The following is a 26,567-nucleotide window of genomic DNA, read 5'->3' on the forward strand; positions in this document are numbered from 1 at the left end:
TTCTTTCTTTAATTTATGAAACATTAAACCAGGTCAATTCTTGAATTAACTTAAACTTTGTTCTACCAAAAAACGTATGTTAGCATCCGTTAAATATTGAGAATGCCTCCAAAATTACAGATTTTTTCCATCTTCGGAGACTCCCTATTAATTGCCAACGAGTAGGCATGTTCGAAACATTTTTTTATCATTCAAGTTCAACATCTTCATAAACTACACATTTGCAATTGTCCAAAATAAAAAACCACATTTCTCTTTAGAATGCTACCCCTCAGTTGTGAGGTATTGCAGCAAATCAGTGGAGATGTAGAACATAAAAATGCCTCAAATTTTCATTACCAGACAGCAAAAGTTAACTCTTGTGACCCTCTGCAACTGCAACAACTCGAAACATCAGTTGTTTATCTTCATTTCCCATGCATTTCCAGAAATAGAGCATCTGATCCTAAATCAAAACTCTAGTCTAGTACAAGCGTTCGAAGGAGTGAGAAAGAGGTCGATACATGTTCTTGTGCAAAATTTTCCCAAGTTCTCACTAACTTTAACAACTATTTGGAAAGTGTAAGCCTCTATTGTCATGCTAGATGATTGATTAAGAAAATTCTCAATCCGTAAAAAACTTGTTCAAAAACATACAACGGGGCCATACTAAACTACCCTAAAACACCCAGCCACAAACACAAAAAATCTCAAAAACATAAGACAAGAGTTACATTTAATCCCAGAACCTTTCATAATCTAGTCGAGACCTTCTTTCTTTCACTATTAGAAAGTTTACCGGATCATCAAACCAGTGCGTTAGCTCTAGAAATTTCGAATCATAAAGTTTAGCTACCATTCATTCCTCCTCTGTATGCCACGACCATCAGTGACAGAAATAACAAAGTGAAGAAGAAAAATAAGAAACAACTAAAAATAAGGCCAAAACATTTAAATTCTCTATTAATTAATGTTTCTAAAACGAAACTATTACTCTTGTGCAACAAACTGATAATTAAGTTTCAAGAGGGGTTCTTAAGAGGTGTGGCTGGCTTGGTAAACCAAGCGGTGTAGAGAAACTGTTTATGAGCCCCAACGTGGTTGCAAACGAGACGAACCTTCTGCCTCTCTCTCATCCATCTCAGCATGATTTTCATGTGATTCTTGCTCGTCAAATCTTTCAATCCAACTTCCTAAAATCCAACATCTCAACATTATTTTCTTTCAATCAAGTTTACATCAAGAAAGTAAATTACACTAACATGAAAATCTCCTCCTTTTCCTATTTGCACACTATCTTCCCTAATTATTCGAAAAACATTTTCCACACATTACGTGTACATTACACTAGTTTCATAAACTGTTTGAAAAACACTACACTCTATCTCGGAATGCTTAACAAAGACTTAATCACACTTTTGGTCCTGTGTTATTGCAATTGCACAGTTTTAGTCTTAAAGATTCAAATTATGCCAATCAAACATCAAGTTATCGCAGATGTGCTATCATTGAGTATCCTAGATGTTGCAATTGTGTCCATTGAATCCCCAAATATTACAATTCTACGATTTTAGTTCTTCGATCAAATGCCACTCGCCGAATTAACTAACGACATGTCCGCATACAAAATTCACACAATTGACACAATTAAGTGAGATACCGAAAGAGCAATTCAGTCTTTAAAAAATTCATGCAATCTCGAAAAACCTGACGAATGCGAGTACAATTTAGTCATGTCTATGATAATAATAATGAAATTGAGGAGGATGAAAGAGAGGTGGAGGTACCTTGACGCGTTCCCAGGTGTTAGCAACGGTGATGGGACCATGCTCCTTGATAATATCGAAGAGCGTTCTGGTGATCGTTTGCCTCTGCTCCGGCGGTGTTTTAACGACCACGGGCCCCATCTTCGGCTTCGATTTCTTCGCCAAACATCTAATCGCCGTCCCAAACATCACCTTCCTCAGTCCCAAACTCTATTCTGCAAAGCAAACACAAAATAACTTTGAATCAATCAACAAATCTTCCAATAATTACATCATCATATAACTCTGTTTCGATGAACACACGATCATAGCATAGCGAGATTTCTAAACGAGACAATGCTACGAAATCGAATTACCCAAGCAAGTAAAGCTTCGCTGTTGTCTTCGTCTACGGAGAGAAAAGCAAAGATGACACTGTAATCAATTTAGGGTGAACTGAATACTGAACAAACATGCTGTGAGTTGAGGCTTCAATTATGGGCCGCCTCTATTGGGCCAACACAGGTGGATTTTGTTACTGGGCTTGAGCTGTGATAAGTTGAAGGTTTTTCTTCCTGCACCCCCATACTACAAGCGAAAAGTCTAAATTTATTAAATTTGCAGCGTAAACATTGATTTGAGAAAACGAATTAATGTTTTTATTAAGTAATCGAGCTTGTTATTGTTTCATCAAATCAAGCTTAATTATGATTCTTAAGATGCTTTTATGTTTAGTCAATCAAATCCAACATGATGGTTAGTTGAGTTTTAACTTCTTCTTTTTGGACTATTTTCTTTTCTATTTTAGTTTTGTGCCATCTTTTCTAACTCTTAAATTCCAAATTCCTCAATTTTTGGTACTAAATCTCCACCAATAAAATTATAATTAAGCCTCGATCAAACCAGAATTCGTATTAAAAAATAACTAGACAATGGTTATGTATCAGTCAGAATCCAAATCGAACGAGCTCTACATATCTCAGTATCCGGTTATGATCAACCAACATATTCAAAATGCATTAAGGATCAAAAAATGATTAACAAGATTAAGTAGTATGGAAAACTGAGTAATAACATTTAATCACAATCCATACACTAATTTTGACCCAACAGTAACTCATTACAAACATATAAATAAGCACAACTTCCAAAAAAAATATATGTTATTATTATGTATTTATTGCACCAAATACTAAATACTCACTTGAGTGTTATGGCACATTTTGCGAGTGTTTTCCCAACCAAGAACGAACGAAAGAATAAAAGCTTGATTGAAGGTGAGGGACTGAGGAAGGAAGTGTTAGCCGAACAAGTGGAAGAAGAAACGTGTGCCTACCAACCGAAACAAAAAAGTTAATTGTTTAGTCAATAAAAGTTCTCTTAGTTTCTTTTGAAAAAGAACAAATTAAGTATAAATACAATAACATTTATGAATGACCAAGTATGTACGAAGAGGTTATACCTGCCTTGTAATAAAATATCCAAATTATACTTTCAAACATAATGACAAAAAAATTAAAAAAAAAATGAGTGACTATATATCAAACTCAAACTATTTGCATAATTTAGATTGATTTGAGTGCTTACCAATAATCTCCTTGAGCTTTATGGTCAAACATATGCTTGAAAAGGTATCTTATATTAATACAGAAATTGATGTATGGACATTTTTTAAAGTGAAGTAGTTTCATATTAGTTGCAACTCTTTTGTTAGCCATGGTGAATCCAAAACCAGAAGAGATGCACATTAGAGAAAGGCTTTTGTGTTGCCTTAAGTATAAAACCCTATTAAATAAATAAAAAAATTGTTTTACTTTATTAAGACATCTTTAAGATAGTTTTTTTAACAATCATGTATATTATTTGATTTAACAGTAGGAACATATTTGATGAAATTTTTTGTATACAAAATTCTTATAATAAAATATTATTTTAATGTAAATTTTAAGAAATTTTCTTGTATATTAATTTTATAAGAAACTCTTATATTAGAGTTTTTCGTGATCAAAGAAACTATCGAAGAATCCCTACACAATATTTTGAAAAAAATTGACCTCCTTATATATATTTTTAAATATTGTGTAAAAACTTATTAATAAAATGTTAATTTGAGTAATATATAAAAAATAATAAATACCAGAGAGAAAAGAAAAAAAAAATAGACGAAATATATAATTTGAAGTGTGTCATTTAATTATTATTGTAATTTAAATGATATTAAATAATTGACTTATATTTTCTAGAAAAAAAATAACATCTTATTTTAATATACTTCTTGGTCAAATATAAACAATATAATTTTCTTATCCATAAGAAAACGATATGGTTTACATATCATACATTTTATTTAACTAACTAGGACTAGTGTCTTTTAATACTTTTAAAATATTATAAAAATTGAAATGAAAATACATATATTTTTCTCGAAGTTGTTATATAATTAAGATATTTAAAGATAGTTGACACAACAATTTTTTTTCCAGTTTATTATTGTTTTTTAAACAAGACAAAAAGTACAACTATCTTGTTATTTTTATTTCCTAAAAAATAACATGGTTCATTTCACTTTCTTATTTATTATAATTTAATTATATTATTATTATGATCATTTTATTATCATAATGAAGAAATAAGGGTTGTAAGAAAAAAATGAAAAGTATTTAAATTTCTGTTTACACCCGTGCTTACCAAACTCACCCCTTATTTGTATATGTTCTGGATCTTTGAATTTTTTCCCAAAAGAGCCCATTTTTATACTATTTCAACCGTTATTATTACTATTTTTACCTTTCGCCTCAACGGAACTCTCATTCTTCTAACAAAATTTAAACAATTCCACAAAATAAATTAATGCTTAAGCATATATTAAAATTAGTTATCTCTTTTTAAATTAATCCACAAAGTTATTTTACTACACAAAAAATGATTGTTTCATAATTTCATTGGCTTCTCACTATTACAAACTTATTACGACACTCTCAAAAGTTTAATGTATATTTGAATTAAAACAAATTATCACGTGAAAATAGGTCTGAATGACAACTGGATGTTTTGATATTCGGTATTGATCGATCGATATGTTTTAAATATATTAAGGTTAAAGGATGATTAGCGAGACTAAATCATACAAAAAAAATTAAATAAATATCTTTAATTACACTCCACATACAACCTTGTTCCAATAATAACAAGATCTAACACGACTGTATAAATAGGCACAACAGTCAAGACAAAAGTTTGTCATTATTTTGCATTTATTACATCAAATATTAAATATTTACTTGAACGTTGAAACATTTTTTACAAATATCCTCTGATCGAAAATCAAAGATAATGAACAAGAAACGAAAAAAAAAAAGACAAAATCTAACCAAAACGTAAATTGTTAAATTCGCATAAGATTTTTTTAAATTTTTTTTACCATAACAATATATATTAATTATTAATAGGATACTTTTATAGATGAGAAAATTTTTTAACCTTCACCAAAAAAATAAATAAATAAAACCGTCGGTGTGTGTTTTTTTCCTTTTTTTTTACGATTAGGTGTGAAGTCTTCCTAAAGGGTTAAGTACCATTGGTGTTTATGGATTCTGAGATTTGACTTTAAATTATTATTTAATTTTTTTCTCTATTGATATTTATTTTAAATCTTGAGTATGAATTCTTTAATGTTGATGCATCTTTGTCTAAATTTCATTAAATGTTTTTCCGTAACTCATGACCACTCAACTCAAATTAATACGCTATTAAACGCGAGTTATGTCAAAGTTGATTAACGTGTCCTAGATTAACTCAGGAAATAAATCAAACCACCAATCAATCCCATTAGAAAATTTTAGCACTCATTTGTGGATTTTATTGAATTCAACTCTTTCTTTAATTTTGTTATCAAGCCGGATTGAAATTAAGAAAACGATTATTTTTTCTTCTCAGTTGGTTGGTCTACTCGTCCTTCTTTCGGATAAACTCCTTGTATCCCTCTTGTCTCGCTACTTCTCGTCCTCATAAATTCTAAGTTCGAATGGTACCTTCAAAAGGTACTCCGACGTTCAAGTGAGATTTTGGTATTCGACACCCAGTGTATTCAGTATAGATTGATGACATTCTTGATTTTTTTTTAATCTGTGTCTATTTATTTGATTATTATGAACCCTTTGTTATTAGACCAAATTAAGGATATGGACCGCAATTAAGGATATATTACATAGTGTTTAGTTGTTGATTAGCCTTGCTAATCTTCTTATTTCGGTATTCAACACTCGGTGTATTCAGTATAGAATGATGACGTACCTGATTTTAGGAATTTGTACTTATTTATATGATTATCATAGATCCTTTATTATTATGTCAAATTAAGGATATAGAACGTAATTAAGAATATATTACCTAGTGTTTAGTTATTGATTAGTCTCACCAATCTTCTTAGAATATGACGGTATCGGTCAATCTTGACCGGACATTGGACTTTCACTCGGTCGTTCGGTTTTGATAGATACAAACTCAATTTTTTTTTCCTAAATTTTCTAGAATTAGTATATTATTTTTTCAATGAAAAATAACAACACTTAATTAGGCGGAGAGACTAATTAGGAAATTTTAAACCTAAAAGTTATTCAGGCTGTTAAACATCAAAATCATGATTAAGCAATAAAATTACATCACTTATCAATAATGTTGCACAAAATCTGAAGCAAATACAATTATTTATTTGGAGTGGCAAGTGGCATAGCTGGCGCGTGGCTTACGACGCAGAGGAGTCGCGTGGCGAGTGGCAGACGCGTTAACACGAAGCATGCAATTCTGAGCTGAAGAAAAAGGCTTCTCCCTCTTTCTTCTCTTCTCTCTCTGACTTCCCACACCACACCACTCACTTTCTCTCTCTTCTCTCCATGTCTTCTTCCTCACATCAAACGTAGTTTTTTTTTTTTTTTTTTAATCTTTACCCGAGTTTTACTCTCGCAAAGTGGTGAGAAGCTTATTTGTCTATATCTTTTATTTATTTATTTTGATTTCTCCTTCAATTCGATGAATGGCTCTTGAGATCTTGCAATTGGAGCTTCCATTTGTGCAATATTTTTATCGCCAGATCGACCCTTTTTCGTTTACTTAACTGGGAGAAGTTACTTGTGAATTTTCTCCAATAAAAATGGTTTTTTTTTTGGTGGGGTGTTTTGATTAGCTGCTTTTGGCCTCTGTTCAGGTTTATTTGGGGAAGTTTGATTTGGGAAATGAACAAAGGACAGTCACCGGAGCCTCTTGATTTCTTCATCTGGACTGTTGAGGTTAATCATTTCTCTCCCTCACTCAATTGATGTGCTTATTTTTTATTTTTTGTTTATGCTTTCTAATGACAAAAACCATTCCTTGTGATCTCCTTTTGTGTGATTTGTACTTTTCACATGTAATCAGGTTTCTTGCAACAGTTAGTTTAACTATTGTTGGGTTCATAACTTCAACTTTCTCCATGGTTGGCTTTCTGTGATACTCATTTGTTTCTCTGGTAACAAGTAAAAGTGGAGATTTAATTTTGTTCTCTTATGTCGGAAAATTTGAACATAGTGTTGTCTAATCAAGTTGGAAATTTGGTGGATGATGTTCAAGCTTGTGCTTGCATTATTTCATTTAATTCTGAATCTCATCTTCTCCCTCTTCTTGTCACAAGTTATCTGGTATTTATATTGAATTTTCAGTTTTTGCCTTGTTCCATTCTTCAGTTTGACACTCGCAGTTTCTAAGATCATTTCAAAATTGAGGGGTTTAATATTCTTTCAAGAACATAGTAGATTACATTGAAAGTTTACTTACCCTTTTGTGCAGCACACCATAGGTGTAAATCTTCGTTTGATGACTTCCCACTCCAAAGCTATATTCATCTTTCTATGATCATTGGATTTTTGGACTCTTTTGTTGCAACTGGGTTTTGGAAACATAGCATCTGAAACTAGTTTGCCAGTTTATTATTTTTATCTTGATTATGCCCTTAGTCCATGTTCCTCTATCTGTGATTTATCCTTGTTGTCAGTTACTCCGTTAAGTATGTTATTAAGCCCAGAGCAAGGTATCATCTCGTAATTCTCCTTTGATGTGTGTATCAAGGTCCCAAGATTGCGGTATTATTTTACTCATGTATTGTGTATGGTTCTAGCTATGTGTTGTCAAGTGTTTAATACAAGCTTATTCAGCACTATATAGGTCTAGACGCTTTAACAGAGTTGATGCACAGTTAATCAATGACTGATATTATCTAGTCTGGAATGCTTCCTCATATTTTCGTTTAATTCATTTATGTTGCTAACTGTATGATGAATTGTGCAAATTACACAAGAGTTATGTTGACAAGGATCCAAGCTTGGTGAATTAACCTTTCAATTTACTTCTTCTTGGTGAATATAAATGTTGTTGCTGCTATACAAGCATATCGTACAGTGCATCTCCATGTAACAGCTGCATTCTTGCTTATCTCGTGTGTTTTATCAGGATGTTGGCTTGTGGCTGGAGACTATAAATCTTGGTAGTTACCGCCAAATTTTTAAAGAAAATGGTGTTAATGGAGAATACCTGGAAGGCATGTCCATGTTTACCACTGAACAGATCCTACGTTTTATAAGACGTTGCCACATGAAGTGGGGAGACTTCATCACATTGTGCAAAGAATTAAGACGGATTAAAGGTCTCTTTCTCTCTCTCTCTCCTCTGCCTTTTTAAACAGTAAACAGACAAACACTTGTCAATAAACTCTCATTTAACATTTTCATTTTTACCTATCTGTTTTGTGCTCCTCCCCTGGTTAGGTAAGGCATGATCATTGATGTTGTCACAATCACTTTGTGCTATTTGAACAATCTATAAGGAAACATGGATATACTAGAAAAATGATTAAAGTAGACATCTTATATTGCTGTATCATTGTGAGATATATCTAGATATTTTTTTAATAAAAACTTTCATGTTAGGCATCACTATGCAACAGATATATCTAGAATTTTGATAACTTGCCTATTAGTTTATTGGTACTGCTGTCATTTCATTACAGACAACAACCATTAAAGGGTCTCATCATAGCACATCATTCTCTATATTGTGCAGCATCAAGACAAGCTGTGAATTACATTTTCTAAAAAGTACTCCTTCCTTATATATATGGGTTTTTAGACTTTAAAATCATTTGTGATTTTCCAATTGGATTTCACATTGTTTTTCCAAATTAGTGTTCCTGTTAAACATTTTCCTTTACCAAGTGAAAAACATAAATAGTTTGTGCAGTGTTACTTTCTTATTTGGCTCCTGCAGTATCATGAGTTTCTTCTCATTTAGCTCCTCTCAATATAAAGATTTTTCTATCTGGTCTCTCATTTAGAGGGGCCAGATGATTTTTTTTTAATATTTAAGAATGATCAAATGATGGTTTTTCACACAGATATCTAATAGGAATTTATCCTATGATCACATCATTCTATTCATAATATGATGCCATGACATGCTAAATTCCTTTTGAATGCTTATGTCAAAAAAATCACACTGACAACAAGTAAAACTCCAAAAATCAAACAGAAGACCATCAGAGGGATCATTTTGGTAACAAAAGATGGCTGAATCAAATATGAAAATAGGTTAGTGTCATTTTTTAAAGACCAAATTATATTATTATACAGGGTGAAGTGATCCAGAACATGATTGTGAAGACGTCCATTCCTAAACATGTGATATGTTTATATATAAGGAGACATGAAATGTACATATGCCTCTTGTGTTTGTTGTGTTGTGACTTTTCTTGCAAGATGATATATTCCTGTTATAACATTGAAAAAGAGAAGTGGGTGCTTACCCCCAGTAAAGTTCAAGAAAATGGCTTTATCTGTTACCTGCTCCTAACCTATGATGGCCATGTTGGTGTCTGTAGTGGCTTGTCTGAAAGGGGAGCAGAAGGTCCGGCGGCCATGGTGGGCACCGGCATGCCTATCCACGGTGTTCTTAAAGGTTGCAAAATCCAACAGACAATCAAGAGTTGTTTCCTTGAAGCTGGAACCATGATACAAAAAATCTCTCCAAGTGTACCAGTGTACGTATAGCAAATTTCTTTTTGCCTAGAAAACAAAGATAGGAAAGAACTTTTTCTAGCCCTTTTATATATATATTATATATTTTTTTCCTTTGGATTCCAAAACCTGGTTGTTTTTTCTCCTCTGGAGAACTGTTATGTTGTAGAAGATCCTTGTGCACTAATTTCCAGTGCTGTGTAATTATGTATTCTATTATATGTGAACGAAAGTTATATATGCCGTTTCTCTTCAACTTCTAAAACCTCCATATTTGGATGTCTTCATATCCCTGTATCAGTAGTAGTTAGTTTCTTTATAGCAGTTCAATGATTTGATATTTTCCAAACACATGGGGACCTACAAGTTTTTAACCCTTTGAAAAATACAACAGAACAATGATGAAATGTAGTAACACTTTTTACTATGCACTTTTCATAAATTTGTCATCTTGGAATGAAACAGTGCACATTGGGCTATGGTTTCAAAGAATTCACCTCTCATTTCTGACTTGCAACCGAAAGTAAACGAAATTTGCTTCCTTTATTGATTTCAACTGTTTTCATTTACTAGTTCTTGTTGGGTTATACAAAGTGCTTTTGGTTGAATGAAGAGAAATATTCATCTATAAATTGTTTAAGGGTAATGAATGACTAATAAAAAATGATTACAATATTCGTCTGAGAGATTGAAGATAATAACTTATCTTTGATTAAAGATAATAACATATTGATAAAAAAGATAAGGACATTTTTGAGATAAGAACATTTAATAGTGATTAAAAATTTCATCTTATAAATAGTTTTTAAAAGATTTAGGATTTATACTTACTTGTTTACTTATTAAGTATCAAAATTGTTTTATAATGTATTTCATAAAATTGAGGTACGTTTAAAATTCTATTTTTAATAATAATCACTATTTAATAATAAAAAAATGATAATAACTCTCTTATCACAAGATGTTAATAGTAGCATATTTTTAATACATTTTAAAATGAATTATTTAATATCATTTACAAGTATTAAAAATTATAAAATAGTTTTGTATTTATGTTGTGTTTAGATGAATAATTTTAATAGGATAGTTTTTTTTTTTGAAGAATTTAAAATGCTTTATAGTAAAATACATCTTTAATACTCAAAAGAGAAAATTAAATCCATATATATATATATATATATATATTACATACAATTAAATTGCCTCTCTAAACTAATAATTTAAAATTTTTAAAGTTATCTAAACAAAATATTTTAAAGAGTGAACATAATTTAAATTAAGACAATTCAATTTTTCAATCACTTTTTTAAATTTTGAGTCCAAACACAACTTTAATGAATTTTACTCCTAATGTTATATATTTTGATAAATTTGATGATTGACGCTGTAGAATAGTTTTACAAAACTATTTTCATTATGAGTGCATATAATTTTTTCCCTCTAAATTTTAAATTAACAGTAAAAAAAAATGTGATGATTTCGATAATTTTTTTTTTTTTTGCCAATATTTCTTTTTAGTCATTTATGCAACGTCCACCAAACGACAGAAAGTGAAAGTTTTAAGTAAAATAAGTAAATTTGTTCATTAAATCTTTCAAAACCAATTAAAATTTAGTACTTCTCTCTCTCCATATATATATATATATAACCTTTTAACTAGAGAATAATTTATTAGTATATAATAATAATAATAATAATTTTTGTTATGAATGTTACGAACAATGTAAAGTTTGTTTGTATGAATACAAATATATAAAAATATAGTTTGTACTTTTATTGCAAGTATTATGTGTTTAAGGGTATTTCTTTCTGCACCTCTTAATTTCTTTTCTCACCCCTACATTTTTTAAAATACAAAAATATAATAATTTTTGGATGATTTTAGAATAAAATTTTAATAAGAAAAGGTATTTTCAGAATAAAAGTTCTGTGAAATATTCTTTCCGTAATATATTTTTTAATTTTCAGAATAATAAATTTGGAATTCATAAAATATGTTACGAAAAGTATATATTTCTGAAAGAATAATCTGGTTGTCACTGTTAAGGGGTAAAATGGTCTTTTTAAAGAATGTTGGGGTGTAGGAAGCCATTTGTTGGGTGCAGGAAGAAACTGTCTGTGTTTAAGTGTAGATATTTTATTACAATTAAAAATTACAAAAAACCAGCGTCTGTTACTTGTCTTCCTTTTCCCTCTCGTGATTCAAATGGCGAAAACCTCATAAACCCTAACATCTGGCGCTACTCAGTGATCGTCATGTTTTCTTGCGGAGCGAAGAAGAGCAATGCTCGCGTTAGGAGAGACCAAGCTCGCGGTTCGCCGGTGCCAGATTTTCCGGTCACTCCTGCGCGAGCCTCTTTCAACGACACCGCCGTTCCCAATCGCCCTAGCTCCGGCACTCCCGCTCCTTGGGCTCCTCGTTTATCTGTCCTTGCCAGGTACTCGTTCATTTCCTCATTTGCCAAAATCTGCCTCGAAAATCGCGTTCTGCTTCTGACTGTTTTCCGTTTTCCTTGCGTAGGGTTCCCCAGGTCAACCGAAGTGGAAAAGGAGACGACGCTGATCTTACCAAACCTGTTTTCGTCGGCGAGTTTCCGCAAGTGGTTCGAGATGAGCAGAACATTTTGCTGCACAAGCGAATTCCCGGTGAGAACAATTTGACTTGTCTATTGATTGCGTTAGTTGGCACGTGTGTTAATTCCTTCAGATTTTGAAGTAAATTGAGTTTGATGTGTTTGAGATTATGGTGTAACGCAATGCAGTTGAAGATCGCGCGTGTGGTGGGATTGACAAGAGCACGTCACTCGCTTGGATTATCTGCGGGAACAGGGTCTACCTTTGGAGTTATCTGTCCCCCGCATCCTCCATGAAATGTGTGATCCTTGAAATTCCTCTGAATGAGGCTGATGTTAGCAGAAATGACGCTGGTAGTTGGATACTTCGTGTTGTTAATTGTGATGTCGCGTCTGTGGGAAGGAATGAGGTTGCCAAACAGTGCAACTCTGCTGCTGTAGTTTTGTGTAATTGTCAAACTCGGGCTGTTATTTATTGGCCTGACATTTATTCTCAGCCGCTTGCTCCGGTAACTAGTCGAGCATCTTCTAGTGAGCTGGGCGCTGTTTTTACTCCTGATGGGAAAGCTTCCTTCAACAGGCAGCGGCGTCAAAGTAAGCTAGCAAGTGGTTTGAGTGGATTGTTCATGTTTAACTCTATGATTGCTTCTACTGTTCCCAATCGTAAGTTTGCATGTGTTGCCCTTGCGTGTAGCTCAAGTGGTGAGCTCTGGCAGTTTCAATGCACTCCTACTGGCATTCACCGAAGGAAAGTGTTTGAAAATATTACTCATTTCCATCCTCAACGGGGTGAATCAGTTCAAACTGTGAGCAATGTCGGGTACCCAAGGTCTCTGACTTGGGGTTTCCCGCATTATTCTACTCGGGAAGCAAATAGGCAGTTCCTGGTGTTGACAGACCATGAGATACAGTGTTTCAGAGTAGAGTTTGATTCTGATATACCTGTTTCAAAGCTTTGGTCTCAGGAAATTGTTGGAACAGATGCTGAGGTTGGCATTAAGAAGGATCTGGCTGGTCAAAAGAGAATATGGCCTCTTGATATGCAAGTAGATGATCATGGTAAGGTCATTACCATTCTTGTTGCAACCTTCTGCAATGACCGGATTAGCAGTTCAAGCTACATGCAGTATTCTCTCCTGACCATGCAATATAAATCAGTGCTGGGTTCAGAGACAACAAATGACAAGGTTTTGGAGAAAAAAGCCCCTATCGAGGTGATAATACCAAAAGCTAGAGTTGAAGATGAGGATTCCTTGTTTTCCATGAGGCTTCGAATAGGGGGCAATCCTTCAGGGTCTACAGTCATAATATCTGGAGATGGAACAGCAACTGTCTCCCATTATTATAGGAACTCTACACGACTCTATAAGTTTGATTTACCCTACGATGCTGGTAAAGTGCTAGATGCTTCAATCCTTCCTTCTGCAGATGATTATGAAGAAGGTGCATGGGTGGTATTAACAGAGAAAGCAGGAATATGGGCAATACCAGAGAAAGCTGTCATTCTTGGAGGGGTGGAACCACCTGAGAGAAGCTTATCTCGGAAAGGCAGCTCTAATGAAAGATCTGCACAAGAAGAGATAAGAAATCTTACATTTGCAGGTAATGTTGCTCCCAGAAGGGTTAGCTCTGAAGCATGGAGTGCTGGAGATAAACAGAGGACGGTTTTGAGTGGGATTGGACGTCGTACTGCACAAGATGAAGAATCAGAAGCTTTGTTGAATAATCTTTTCAATGAATTTTTATCATCTGGTCAAATTGATAGGTCTCTTGAAAAGCTAGAAACTTCTGGTTCATTTGAAAGGGATGGGGAAACCAATGTTTTTGTTCGGATGAGCAAATCGATTATAGACACCCTAGCTAAACACTGGACAACTACCAGAGGTGCAGAGATTTTAGCCATGGCTGTTGTTTCCACCCAACTCTTAGAAAAGAAGCAGAAACATGAAAAGTTCCTTCACTTTCTTGCCTTGTCCAAATGCCACGAGGAGCTGTGTTCTAAGCAGAGTATGAAATCTTCAGTCTATTCACCAAAAGTTCATTTGCTTTTATTTGATCTTCAAACAATTTCTCTTGTAATCATACTTATCCAACTAACTAGTTTAATCATCTTTGAATTGGTCCTTAGTTGTTACATGATGTGGATGTGTAACTCCATATATGCTTAATTTATCTGCCAACCTGCTTTATAAAATAAAATTAACCAGCTGCCTCTTTAGATCTATTTGTTACAGATTGTGCTGATGGTAAAATAATCAAACTTTTCAGGATGACTTTGTGCAGAGTATATCATGAGTAATAGTAGAGTGTTCTTTCACTAATAGCTTTTTGACTTTTGTAAATTGTGTGAAATGCATATGAATATAATCTCAATTATTATCATGCTCCTTTGACTCTTCATCATGTTTGAATAAAATCAAAGGCATGAAGTTTGTGCTGGGACTAAATGATTAGAGGTTTAATTTCCTTATTTTTTAACCTCACGTGTGAGTTTTAAGAAAAAAGTAAGCTTGATGATAGAGGGAAGTAGTAAATGAAATCCTAAAATAAATTTGGTTGTTGACTAGATGACTTTTGTAGTTTAGATTTTAGGTATGCACATGGATTCTCAGTTCATGTTGTTTGACTTCTTAGGGTGGGATTGTATGTGAAGGCACATTTTATTTATGATTTTGTAGTTGATGAATCCTGGCAATCTTTTTAGTTGATGAATAGATTAAGGCAGTGAATAAATAATTATAGGTTCAGGTAAAATGCAAGATAAAAACAGCACATTGACAACAAGAAGTGGATATTCCATGACTGTATGATGCTTTTTTGATTGCCAGGACATGCCTTACAAATTATTTTAGAGCATGGTGAAAAGTTATCTGCAATGATTCAGCTGAGGGAGCTTCAAAATATGATCAGCCAAAATCGATCAACTAATGTTGACTCCTCAAAATCTAGTTCTGACATTCAGATGTCAGGTGCCCTTTGGGATATGATACAGTTAGTTGGTGAGAGAGCTCGTCGAAACACTGTCCTTCTGATGGATAGAGACAACGCTGAAGTGTTCTACAGTAAGGTTTCAGATCTTGAAGATCTCTTCTACTGCTTAGATAAAGAGTTAGAGTATGTAATAAGACCAGAGCACCCGTTAGCAATCCAGATCCAGAGGGCATGTGAACTCTCTACTGCATGTGTTACCATAATTAGGACATGCTTCAACTATAAGAATGAGAACAGATTGTGGTATCCTCCACCTGAGGGTTTAACACCTTGGTATTGTCAACCTATTGTACGGACTGGGATTTGGAGTGTTGCATCTGTCCTGCTTCACTTGTTAAATGAAACATCTGGACTTAATAAAACCACAAAATTAGACTTGTATAATAATTTGGAAGCACTCGCTGAAGTTCTACTTGAGGCATATTCTGGTGCCGTTACAGCGAAGAATGAGTGTGGAGAAGAACACAGAGGTCTGTTAAATGAATATTGGGAGAGGCGAGACACCCTTCTTGAATCTCTATATCAGAAAGTTAAAGAATTTGAAGATGCTCAGAAGGTTATTATTTTATTTTGCTTACCTTACCCTTGCAATCCTGGTGTAGAATTGATATATATCGTACAGTTGGTCTTTTGTACAGGATTCGTTTGAAGTAGCTGGAGAGCATAATGACGAGACCATAATGAAGCTTACTTCACAACTGCTATCAATTGCTAAACGGCATGGATGTTACAAAGTTATGTGGACAGTTTGTTGCGATGTGAATGATTCAGAATTACTGAGAAATATTATGGTATGACTAATTTTATTATTTGCTGTGATGTTGTGCACCCATGCTGCTTTTATTCCCTCTTTTCTAGATATTTGCAAATTGCAATTATTGTTTTCTTTGCATATCATTCTGTTACTAATAGGGCTTTAGGATTCAATAGAAGTCCGCTGGGAAGAAATTTTTGCACTTCTAAAACTTTTGCTATAATGAAGCAATAATAACGATTTTATCCTGATCTAGAGCTAGAGTCAGTGCACAAAATGCCTCTTAAAAGAATAAATATCTGTTATTAAGAACCAACCACAAACCTCAGTTCCACCAAATTTTTACAGCTCCAGTATCCCTTCTTTCTATTGAAATCTTTATATATTTTGTGAACTCTTACACAAGACATACCAAGAAAAGTGCCTTATTTTGGACACAACACCTGAAATTTGTTACTAGTAGTAACTTAGTGGTTTGCAGTTACATTGCTGACAACTCCCAATGTCGAATAAAACCATGGCCTTTCACAGAAAGTTGGTTATTGGAAAATGATAATTTATGATATCTATATGGTATTCTTTAATCTTAAGGATCTATGTACTATGTGTTTCCATTTTTTCAGAAATTTATTCTTGCTTATGTCTCAACGGTTTGTGTGCAGCATGAAAGCCTGGGACCTAATGGGGGATTTAGTTACTATGTCTTTAAGAGACTCCATGAAAGCAGACAATTTTCTCAACTTTTAAGGCTAGGGGAAGAATTTCCCGAAGAGCTATCCCTTTTCCTGAGGGAGTATCTAGATCTTCAATGGCTTCATGATTTGTTCCTTCATCAATTTTCCTCTGCTACAGAATCACTTCATACATTGGCGCTCACACAAAACATGCAATCTAATCCAGTCGCAGAAGAGGAAGGAGAACAGGAGTGTACGAAGATGAAACTAAAATTGACTGACAGAAAAAATCTTTTATATCTATCTAAGATTGCTGCCTTTGCAGGTATGGTGCTGTGTTTTTCATCTGTTATGGTGATTACTTCCTTTCTCTTCATTCTATTTTATATTTCTTTAGATCTTTTCATTCAAATTCTAGTAGTAACTCGTTAATATCTACTTTTTTTTGGGATAATAGACATTAATAAATTGCATTTGCTATAGATAAATAGTTACCTTTTCTTTGGTACAGCTGGTAAAGATGCCGGTACTCAAGTCAAGGTCGACCGCATCGAGGCTGATTTGAAGATTCTAAAATTACAGGTAAATTTGAGTGACTTCTGCATAGAGTCTTGTGTGACTGTTTTATCTGCCCTTTAGGTATAAGATTAGTGATTTAATATTTACTTTGTTTCGTGAGAACTTGGTTAACTTGGCGCTGGTAAATAAGCCTTGTTGCACTCTTTTAAGAGTCCTCTTTATCCTTATTTACGTGCTTTACCTGTAGGAGGAAGTAATGAAACGATCTCCTTCCATTGAGGATACGCAACTAGTTGAAGACGAGCTGCTTCATCCTGAAGACTTGATTAAACTGTGTCTGGAAAGCGAAGATCAAGAGCTCTCACTGTGGGCCTTTGACGTTTTTGCATGGACTAGTTCCTCTTTTCGGAAGATCCACAGAAAACTTTTGGAGGATTGTTGGAAAAAAGCTGCTAGTCAGGATGATTGGAGTGAATTCCACGATTCCTACAGAGCTGAAGGATGGAGTGACCAGGAAATCCTGCAAAACTTGAAAAATACAACACTTTTCCAGGCTTCAAGTAGGTGTTATGGATCTCAAAGTGAAACATTTGAAGAAGGGTTTGATCAAGTATTGCCCTTGAGGCAAGAAAACATGGAGACTTCTATTTTGGGCGATATGGGTAGTTCAGTTGAAACAATATTGATGCAGCACAAGGATTTTCCAGTTGCTGGCAAACTTATGCTAATGGCGATAATGCTTGGTAGCGAGCATGGTTGTGACATGAGAATCGAAGAAGGGCCTTCCCCAATGGATTAACGTGAATAGAGATCATTCCTAACCGTAATACAAGTTGGTGTATGTTTTGTTCTGACATGGAATATGCCGTTGTTTTGATCGTTCCTCTTCCATGCACTGCATTCACAACACAACCCTGCATCAGATATTGGTAAATGGTGTTGGGTAGAAGATATGCCGCAATCACAAATACGCCATTATCGAAAGTGAAATGCTTCTTGCATTCTGGTCTTGCATACCCCTCCAGGTACATTGTTTGGTAAATGGAAAATGGTTGTGATTTTTGTTTTTTATATATTCAAAACAAAAAGAGCAGTGTAAGAATGGGGTAGTTAATGCCTTGCAAATAACATTCTTGATATTGAAATCGAAACTAACTAGATCATATCAGTATAGGGTTTAGAATGGTGTTTTTATCACTGGTGAAAATATATGAACTGAAAATGAAAATAAGTCCTTAGAAATGTGCCAGTGACTTTAAAATTGTCATCTAACCTAAATATTTGAATATTGACAAATCTTTTTATTCTTAGGCATCAGTGAGATGACCTAGTTTTGTTTCTGATATTGATTTTAATAAATGTTTTCAGAAATATTTATTCTTATCACTGGTGGGATATTTATACTAACCTTGAAACTGGAATTTGAGAATAGAAAAAATTGATACAAATGAAGGGAAATAAAACATAAAAAGGATGTGAGTATGTTTTATTGTGGGGGAGGTTCTTCCTATCGTCTGTGGTAAAAATTATATGCAAATATGACATAAGATTAGATTATAAAAATAATATTTTTTGTCTGAGGTCAAAGTTTATTATGATAATTAATTTACTTCATTAAAATCAATCATCAGTTATATGACATTCTTTTGTAAATTATTGTAAAGTTCATTATGATTTTGTTTTTAAAAATGTTTTTAAGAATTAAAAAAAATGATATTTATAAATTACTTTTGACGTCTAAATAATATAAAAATTGAGTGTACAAAAGTAATGGATATGATGAGTAATTTATAAGCCCCTATTTCCACAAAGGAAGAACTGTTTTCTTATTTTAAAGGCCACAGATAATTAAATTTATAAATAAAACATTATAACAAATTTTGAATATAACTTTTTATCATGTGTATGACGTAAAAGACATTAAATAAGAAATCTGAATTGTTTTTTTTTAATTATATTTAAAAAATAAATATTAATACTTTTAATAAAATATATTCTACTTCCTTTGCGTAGACCCTTGATGTATAAGATAAAATATTATTAAGTGTTAATAAACCCTGTATATACTATAGAATTGTACATTAGCATAATAACCAGAGCTGAAAAACCATGTTATTAACTTTGTTATTGAAGTATAATCTGAAATATTCATTCCAAATAATCATTAACGATGATTTTTCAATTAATTGTGTTATAACTACAAAATACTTTTATACTTTATATTTTAATCGATACTCATGATATTTTCGTGACACAATTATTTTTTCATTGCAAATATGTTTTATCTATATTTTGTTAGATTTTTTAGAATAATATTTTCTGTTTAAAATTAAAAAATACACTAGACGGGTAATATGCTAATTTATTTACAGATTTATTTATACAAGTTACAACCTTATCCATTGTCAATCATTAATTCTCAACTCATAATACACATCTCACTATTCCAAAAACAAAGATAATTTAAAAAACAATTGATTTATGAATAAAATGAATTTAGGTTTTTGCATCATGGTATAATTTCTTTCGTTTATTAAAATAATAAATAAAATTTATTTATTTATATTTTTGGATAACTTTGTACGACTTTGTTTCCAAAAAGTCAAACGTGTGTTCTGATACAATTAAAAAAAGGCATAAAAGAGAATCTCCTTCAGATAAGCATTAAATATTGGCGATGCACCTTGTAAATTAATTCGTAAATATTGCTATCATTCCAATTTAGTTATTTTAAATTGTAACATTTTTAAAACTCTACCTTAAATAAAAACATTTTAATTATTGTACTTGTAGATAGGGTGTAGATACTACCTGGTATTACTTGGAATAATTATTTTATTTTTAGATTTTTTTTCTCGTACGTACTTATTTTTTTTCTAATATATTGTGAAAGAGCTAACTTAAAAGGTACATTATTCTTGTGTGACGACAAAAAATTATTTATAGTATTAATAATAGATTATTCTGTTGTGAATAGTACTATAGATAAAGTATGCTTATTATAAAAAACTTAAAAACATTTTTAGTAATGAGATTTATAATATAATAAATGAAAGTTTTAGTTAATATATTTATTATTTTAGCAAATGAAAGTAGCTTGTAAAAAAGATAAAAAAAATATTTTAGTAAGTAGTTGTAGTAAGTAAAGGATCCACCAACGAATATTCTTTTCAATACCCCACCAACAAAATCATGCCAAGTTACTATTTATCTAAAAATGAGTTACTATTTATCTAAAGAGCACTGATAATTTGACGTTCCAAATTACGCTTCTTCAAGTAATAAAAATATCATTTTACATTTCATAATCTCTATAATGTGAAAGTTGTAATTTGGAGCAATCCAAAAAGTGGGTGTCAAATAATATTTTTTCTTATCTAAAAATGGAAATAAATTATTAATAAACGAAAAAATTGTACCATTTTGGTGAAAAATTTACACATGGAAAAGAAAAATAAATATTTAATAATAAATAGTTTGATAAAGAAAAAGATAGAAAAATGATAAAGGCATACTCGATTCTAATTTTCTTAAAATAAGAAAATGATATAATATATCACTGTATCATTGTTTTCAAAAGCATACGCAATAAAAGAAAATAATAGAAAAGAGCCTCAAATCCAATTTTGTCCACGTGTGGTACAAAGCAACGCGTAGAACTATTTTGAAATTTTGCATAAAATTATTTTCTAGAATAAATGAACTCAAAACTCAAAACTGATGTAGAAAAATGTACCAACTTGTAACTATTAATTTCTTTTTTGGAAAATAATTTTTTTTGAGAAAAATACCCTTCAATTTCGTCTTTCTCCCGTTCAAATATCAATTTAGTACAAGCACTCATAACTTATATAAATAAATTATCACGTGATCAATATCTTTATGTAATTTTTTTTTAATCCACTAATACCTTGTTTTTGATTTGAAGTTAAAAATAATTTAAATATATATTCTTTCTTTATTTTTTTAAAATTATTTGTTAAAAATAAAACAAATTCAAATTAAAAATGTTTCCGTATGCCAATGTAGTTCTACATCGCTTAGGAATCGAGGTCAATGACAGTTTATATACTCCTTCCTCCCTTCAGCGGATAAAATCGTGATGGAGCATCAACCTTCAAAACGGACAATACTTCGAATGCAGTGATTGATCCTAGTGATGTTGTCCAACCGACTTGAGGTCGGAAAAAAAATTGTAAATGTGAAAAAAATGTATTTAAATGGTGTTAAGTTGCATTCTTAAATGATGTCGAATTATTAAAGGTAAAAGAAGAAATATATATGTTACATTGATTACGTTTGCAATCACTTAAATTTGTTATGCTATGAATTAATTAAAAACGAGCTTCCACTTAATTTTGAAAAAAATCATAGTTTTTTATGGCCACAGAAAGTTTGGCACTGATGCGTTATAGAAGAGATTAGTAATAACGCGTGAAGAAAAAAATGGTATTCGTAAATTGTCTTATAATTTCCATGGCCGGCCTCTGTTCGTTAAAACACTCTAAACTTAAGTTGCGTCCAAAAATCACTTTCTTCAAAAATGGCTTTCTTAAACAAACAAACGTGGCACATTCCCTCCATCCATCCATCGTAAACTGGTTCAATTAACGGTCAGATTTTCATGTCACGTTTTGATGATCTTATAGTATCACATGCATGCATGCCCTTGAGTTTTCACATATTTACCAAAATACCCAATTTGAAGCAATAAATAACCCCCTCCGTGTTGGCTAAATTATCAAATTATCGCTCTCATTGGATCCAAGCAATTGAGTTTCATTCTCCAATTGCATTTTTTAAATCTTCTGTGTCACAGTCTCATGGCTCATCTAGTTATGAGATTCTGTAGAAGAGTGGTGTTCATTGGAGAGTGACAACAATGTCAAAATAATTTTGTTTTACCTTCTTGCTAAACACCACGTGTGTTTTTGTTAGTAACAAACAAGGTTGTCTGAAAAATCCACTTTTGGATCTTTGTTTCCGAGAAAAGATTGTACAATCATTGTTGTTGTTGTTCTTCTTCTTGCTGCCAAAATAAGGAATTAACAAAAGACATGTCCCAAGAAAGCACGTCCTCAAGTGGTGGTGATTGTGGTGCCACCATTGAACTTGGTGCTACCTTACTTGGTTCTACTACCAAAGGGAAGTACACAAGGATATGGCGCAAGAGTTTATACATAAGGTGGTTCCTCATCTCCGCCAAGAAGCCAGCAACTTCCAGTGGCAACCATGAGTCTCCACCATCACCAGATTCACTACTTCCTTCAATACCGTTCCCTTCATTCTCTCCTGCTAGAACCTCCTCTTCCAGATCCTATGTTGCAGTTGATATAGAAGAGATTAGCAGTGATGCTGCTGGAATTGTGAGGGACCAGGCCTTGAATTCTCTTCCTGGTCTGGGTGAAGTTGACTTCGGTTCAACTCTCCTTGGTGGTCAACTTCAATACGCACAGGTACCAATTCATCCACATATTTGGTAGATCCCTTGTGCTTTACGCTGGCCAAACTAAACTGTCTAAATTTTTGGTTTTCTGAAGCTTTCAGGATGGATCTATCTACTAACTGTTGTTTGTGGGTGGGTTGAGAGAGATGTGTTTTGTTGACGGGGTTTTGTCTTTATGAACAGGAGCACCATGATTTTGAGGGGGGGAAAACCAGCATACCGTTACTAGACTTGTTCAACTCTTTGTTGAACAGCTACAAATGCTACCGTTGCACAATTTTGATGCTGTTGGTCTCAGCTGGGTTGTCATTCGCCATAGAGTTCAAGCAGGAGGGACCTAAACATGGTTGGCATGATGGTGTTGCTATACTATTTGCTATTCTCCTGCTGGTTCTGGGAAAATCAGTGGCAAACTTTTTGTGTGAGAGGAAAAAGTTGAAATTGGCGGGGAGAAAGCAGGAGTTGGAATGCAGAGTGAAACGAGGTGAAGAGTTCAAAGTGGTTCCCATATCTGATATTCAGGTGGGAGAGGCAGTGTTCCTGTGGCCAGGAGATGTGGTTCCAGCAGATGGTGAGCTTGCAAGTGATGGCATCCTTGTGCTGGCTGAGCTTCAGGAAATCAAAAGCAAGGAGCAGAATCCGTCTCTTGTAACTGGTTCAAAGGTGATTGGGGGTCAGGGATGGATGTTGGTAACATCAGTTGGAACCAAAACCAATTTGGCTAATATAGGTATCTGTAATTCTGAAAGGAGGGGTTTGTTGGAAAGGAAAATTGAGAAGCCAATTTCTTACATTGACATGGCTGCTCTTTCTGTCTCTGTACTGGTTGCATTTGTGGTGTTAGTTCGCCTGATTTATGGAAAAGATAGGAGCAATGCAGGGTTACCAGAAATGAAAGGGAAGGTCTCAATTGGCATTTTGATGAAAGTCCTTGAGAGAATTTTTCTGAGACCCCAGGGAAGGGTTTCCATTTTATCAGGTCTTGTTACTGTTGCAATACTTTGCGTGCAGCATGGAATGCCACTTGTGGTTACAATTTCTCTAAAGTACCAGATTGATAAGGAACTAAGAAACCAAGATGCAGTTCTTAATGATTTGTCTGCTTGTACTACAATGGGGTTGGTAACTGTCATCTGCATTGATGTGTCAGGGGAGCTAATATCCAAGCAAATGGAAGTTAGCAGAATATCTGTGGGAGAGGAAGATATCATGAGCATGGTTGAGGGAGCAGAAATAGAAAAATTACCAGTGCTTGACATGCTTAAAGTAGGGGTTGGTGTATCAGTCCTTGCACCAGAGATTTATCTTTCCCCTTTGTTCAATCCACTTGTTTCTTGGGCAGAAACAACATGGGAAATGAGCATGAGATCTTTCACCGAAGAAAAATTTGACATTCTTAAGCACAGCAAGTTGAATTCTGGCGGAGAAGGCAGTGGAGTTTTGGTGAGAAAAGATGGGGACAGTGAAGTTCTGCACTTGCACTGGAGTGGAGCTGCATCAGCAATATTGGAGATGTGTTCACAGTACCATGACAGTGAAGGGAATTGCCACGCCATGGAAAATCAGAGAATCAAATTTCTTCAGGTGATTAAAGACATGGAGGATAATGGACTCAGGCCAATGGCTTTTGCTTATAAACAAACAGATGGTGAAGAACTTGAGCAGGAAGAACTGATCTTATCTGGAGTGATAGGCCTGAAAGACACCAGCCAAGAATCCATAAAACCAGCTTTGGAAAGTTTGAGAAATGCTGAAAATGTGCAGATCAAACTGGTTTCGGAGGATGGCATTGAGAAATTGGAAGGCATTGCTTGTGAGCTAGGACTAGAACATGGTGTTGTGCTTGAAGGCAAACAACTTCAAGATTTGAATGAGGAAGCTAGATTAGTCGAAGTGGATCGGGCCCATGTGATGGCAAGATTCCTTCCTGAGGACAAACTTCTGATGATACAGTGCTTGCAAGAGAAAGGTAAGGTGGTTGCATTCATTGGAACAAGGTTGATGAATGATCATACCTCAGTTCTAAAAGTAGCTGATGTGGGGATAGTGCTTGATTCTCTAAGCACAAGAGTGGATAGAGAAAGTTGTGACATATCTATCAGATGCTTCAGTTCATTGGAACCCATTGTGATAGCTGGAAGAGGTAAATATCTCAACATTCAGAAGTTCATTCAACTTCAGCTGACATGTATCATATCAGGATCAGTCATAACCTTGCTTACAACATGTGCTGGAGATTCCCCTCTTGCACCATTCCAGTTGATTTGGGCGAATGTTTTGGTGTGCATTCTGGGTGGCCTAATGATGGTAATGACTTTAACCAACCAGGAACAGCTTTCTAAACAACCATCTGATCACAGGAACCAAAATATCATGGCCAAAGAAATCTGGAAAAGCATTGCCATTCAGGTACTATATCAGACTTCTGTATCAATGATACTTGAGTATGGGGGACATGTTACTGACTGGGAGAAAAAAGTTAGGGAAACCATGATCTTTAACACCTTCTTATTGTGCCAGATCGTCAATGTGCTCAACACCATGCAGTTGTTGAGAAAGGAAGTTCTTGTTCAGAGCTTCTATTTCTTGGGAGCCTTAGTTATATGTTTTCTGATGCAAGTGGTGGTGATTGAGTATGCTAAAGGCCTAGCAGATTGCATGCAGTTGAATGCTACAAAATGGGGTATCTGTGTCATGATTGGTGGTCTTGCATGGGTATTTGACTGGAGCATGAAGAATATTCTTCCAGTTCTTCTCAATCCCAACACCAATTATTCTTCACTTTCAATTATTACTTCACCTTCTTTCTTTCTTTCTCAAACTTTTTCATTTGTGATGCTACTTTTGTTCCCTATTGGACTATTTTTTAGTCAAATAGGCATGAACATGACACTTCGTTAGTGGCAGGAATCAACTTTACACGCCCACTGATTAGTCACATGAACATGACACTTAGTCAAATAGGCATATGTATGTGATAAATTTGTAGCAGCACCTTTGTATGTACTCATCATAGAATAATCATCTACTTCTACAACCTATGCATGTAGATAAGCTTCATTAGTTCATCATGTGAATCAATGTGAATTAAGCATTTACAGATTTATTCTATGTAGTTTTCATTAGAACTTCTTGTTTCTGTGTATATGTCTCCTTCTCCGAGTTGAAAGATGTAGAAATTACTATAAATAATGCTACAGAGGGAAGGCTATAGTTCATATATCACTACTACAAGAAAATCATGAAATAGAAATCAATTTTTAGATACTAAAATAATTAGTTACAATAGGAACTAAAATAGAGACCATTTTAGAAACTAAAAAAAAAATAGTTTCTATTATTTTCCATTATTGTTAAATAGTTTCTAAATTGGTATCTAATTAGCAACTAAGGTTTTAACTACCAATTATTTAGTTTCTAAATTTGGTAGCAAAAACCTTGGTTGCTAATTAGATATCAATTTAGAAACTATTTAACAATAATAGAAAATAATAGAAATTAATTTAGAAACCATTTTTTTTTTTAGTTTCTAAAATGTCTCTAATTTAGTTACTATTGCAACTAATTATTTTGGTTTCTACAAATTGATTCCTATTTCATGGTTTTCTTGTAGTGTATGCATGTTAATCATCAGAGAAAATTTAGATTTAATGTGTATATACAGATTCAGAGGGAGGAAAAATGGTGAAACTAAAACTTGTTTGCTTAAGAACAGATTAGGGCAAGAGAATAAAGAAACTCAGAAGTTGATTTTTTTTATATAAAAAGATAAACTAAATTGCTGTATAGCTATGGTGAAACTTTAGAGTAAAATTAATCTAAAAAAAACTTGTTAACTTTGAATATA

The 26,567-nt window shown here is 33.5% G+C and overlaps 4 protein-coding genes across 5 annotated transcripts; 3 read left to right on the forward strand and 1 right to left on the reverse strand.

Moving 5' to 3' along the window:
• Nucleotides 1–687: 687 nt before the first annotated feature.
• On the reverse strand, nucleotides 688–2,206 carry LOC137825967 (thiamine-phosphate synthase). The gene is made up of 3 exons (XM_068631788.2): nucleotides 2,102–2,206; nucleotides 1,767–1,960; nucleotides 688–1,172 (listed from the first exon to the last, which is right to left on the reverse strand). Exons 2-3 carry the CDS (start codon nucleotides 1,932–1,934, stop codon nucleotides 1,002–1,004), a joined length of 339 nt encoding a protein of 112 aa, XP_068487889.1. The 5' UTR covers nucleotides 1,935–1,960; nucleotides 2,102–2,206; the 3' UTR covers nucleotides 688–1,001.
• Nucleotides 2,207–6,661: 4,455 nt separating this feature from the next.
• On the forward strand, nucleotides 6,662–10,028 carry LOC137823424 (Sterile alpha motif (SAM) domain-containing protein). Its single transcript, XM_068628551.2, has 4 exons — nucleotides 6,662–6,693; nucleotides 6,928–7,009; nucleotides 8,205–8,397; nucleotides 9,628–10,028. The coding sequence occupies exons 2-4, from the start codon at nucleotides 6,956–6,958 to the stop codon at nucleotides 9,756–9,758; spliced, it is 378 nt and encodes a 125-aa protein (XP_068484652.1). The 5' UTR covers nucleotides 6,662–6,693; nucleotides 6,928–6,955; the 3' UTR covers nucleotides 9,759–10,028.
• A 1,890-nt stretch (nucleotides 10,029–11,918) lies between these two features.
• On the forward strand, nucleotides 11,919–18,425 carry LOC137824083 (Nucleoporin, Nup133/Nup155-like protein). The gene is made up of 8 exons (XM_068629536.2): nucleotides 11,919–12,201; nucleotides 12,285–12,409; nucleotides 12,526–14,343; nucleotides 15,165–15,883; nucleotides 15,966–16,118; nucleotides 16,744–17,080; nucleotides 17,267–17,337; nucleotides 17,522–18,425. The coding sequence occupies exons 1-8, from the start codon at nucleotides 12,020–12,022 to the stop codon at nucleotides 18,071–18,073; spliced, it is 3,957 nt and encodes a 1,318-aa protein (XP_068485637.1). The 5' UTR covers nucleotides 11,919–12,019; the 3' UTR covers nucleotides 18,074–18,425.
• Nucleotides 18,426–22,014: 3,589 nt separating this feature from the next.
• On the forward strand, nucleotides 22,015–25,829 carry LOC137825768 (calcium-transporting ATPase 12, plasma membrane-type). 2 transcript variants are annotated; one of them, XM_068631543.1, is made up of 3 exons: nucleotides 22,015–22,730; nucleotides 22,904–25,129; nucleotides 25,241–25,829. In XM_068631543.1, the coding sequence occupies exons 1-3, from the start codon at nucleotides 22,332–22,334 to the stop codon at nucleotides 25,619–25,621; spliced, it is 3,006 nt and encodes a 1,001-aa protein (XP_068487644.1). In that variant the 5' UTR covers nucleotides 22,015–22,331; the 3' UTR covers nucleotides 25,622–25,829. The 2 variants fall into 2 exon arrangements, with proteins under 2 accessions (XP_068487644.1, XP_068487642.1); XM_068631541.1 differs by having other exon boundaries at nucleotides 22,904–25,829.
• The last annotated feature ends 738 nt before the right edge of the window (nucleotides 25,830–26,567 follow it).

This window comes from Phaseolus vulgaris, chromosome 8 (genome assembly GCF_051622355.1).
Source record: "Phaseolus vulgaris cultivar YP4 chromosome 8, ASM5162235v1, whole genome shotgun sequence".
Taxonomy (NCBI): Eukaryota; Viridiplantae; Streptophyta; class Magnoliopsida; order Fabales; family Fabaceae; genus Phaseolus; species Phaseolus vulgaris.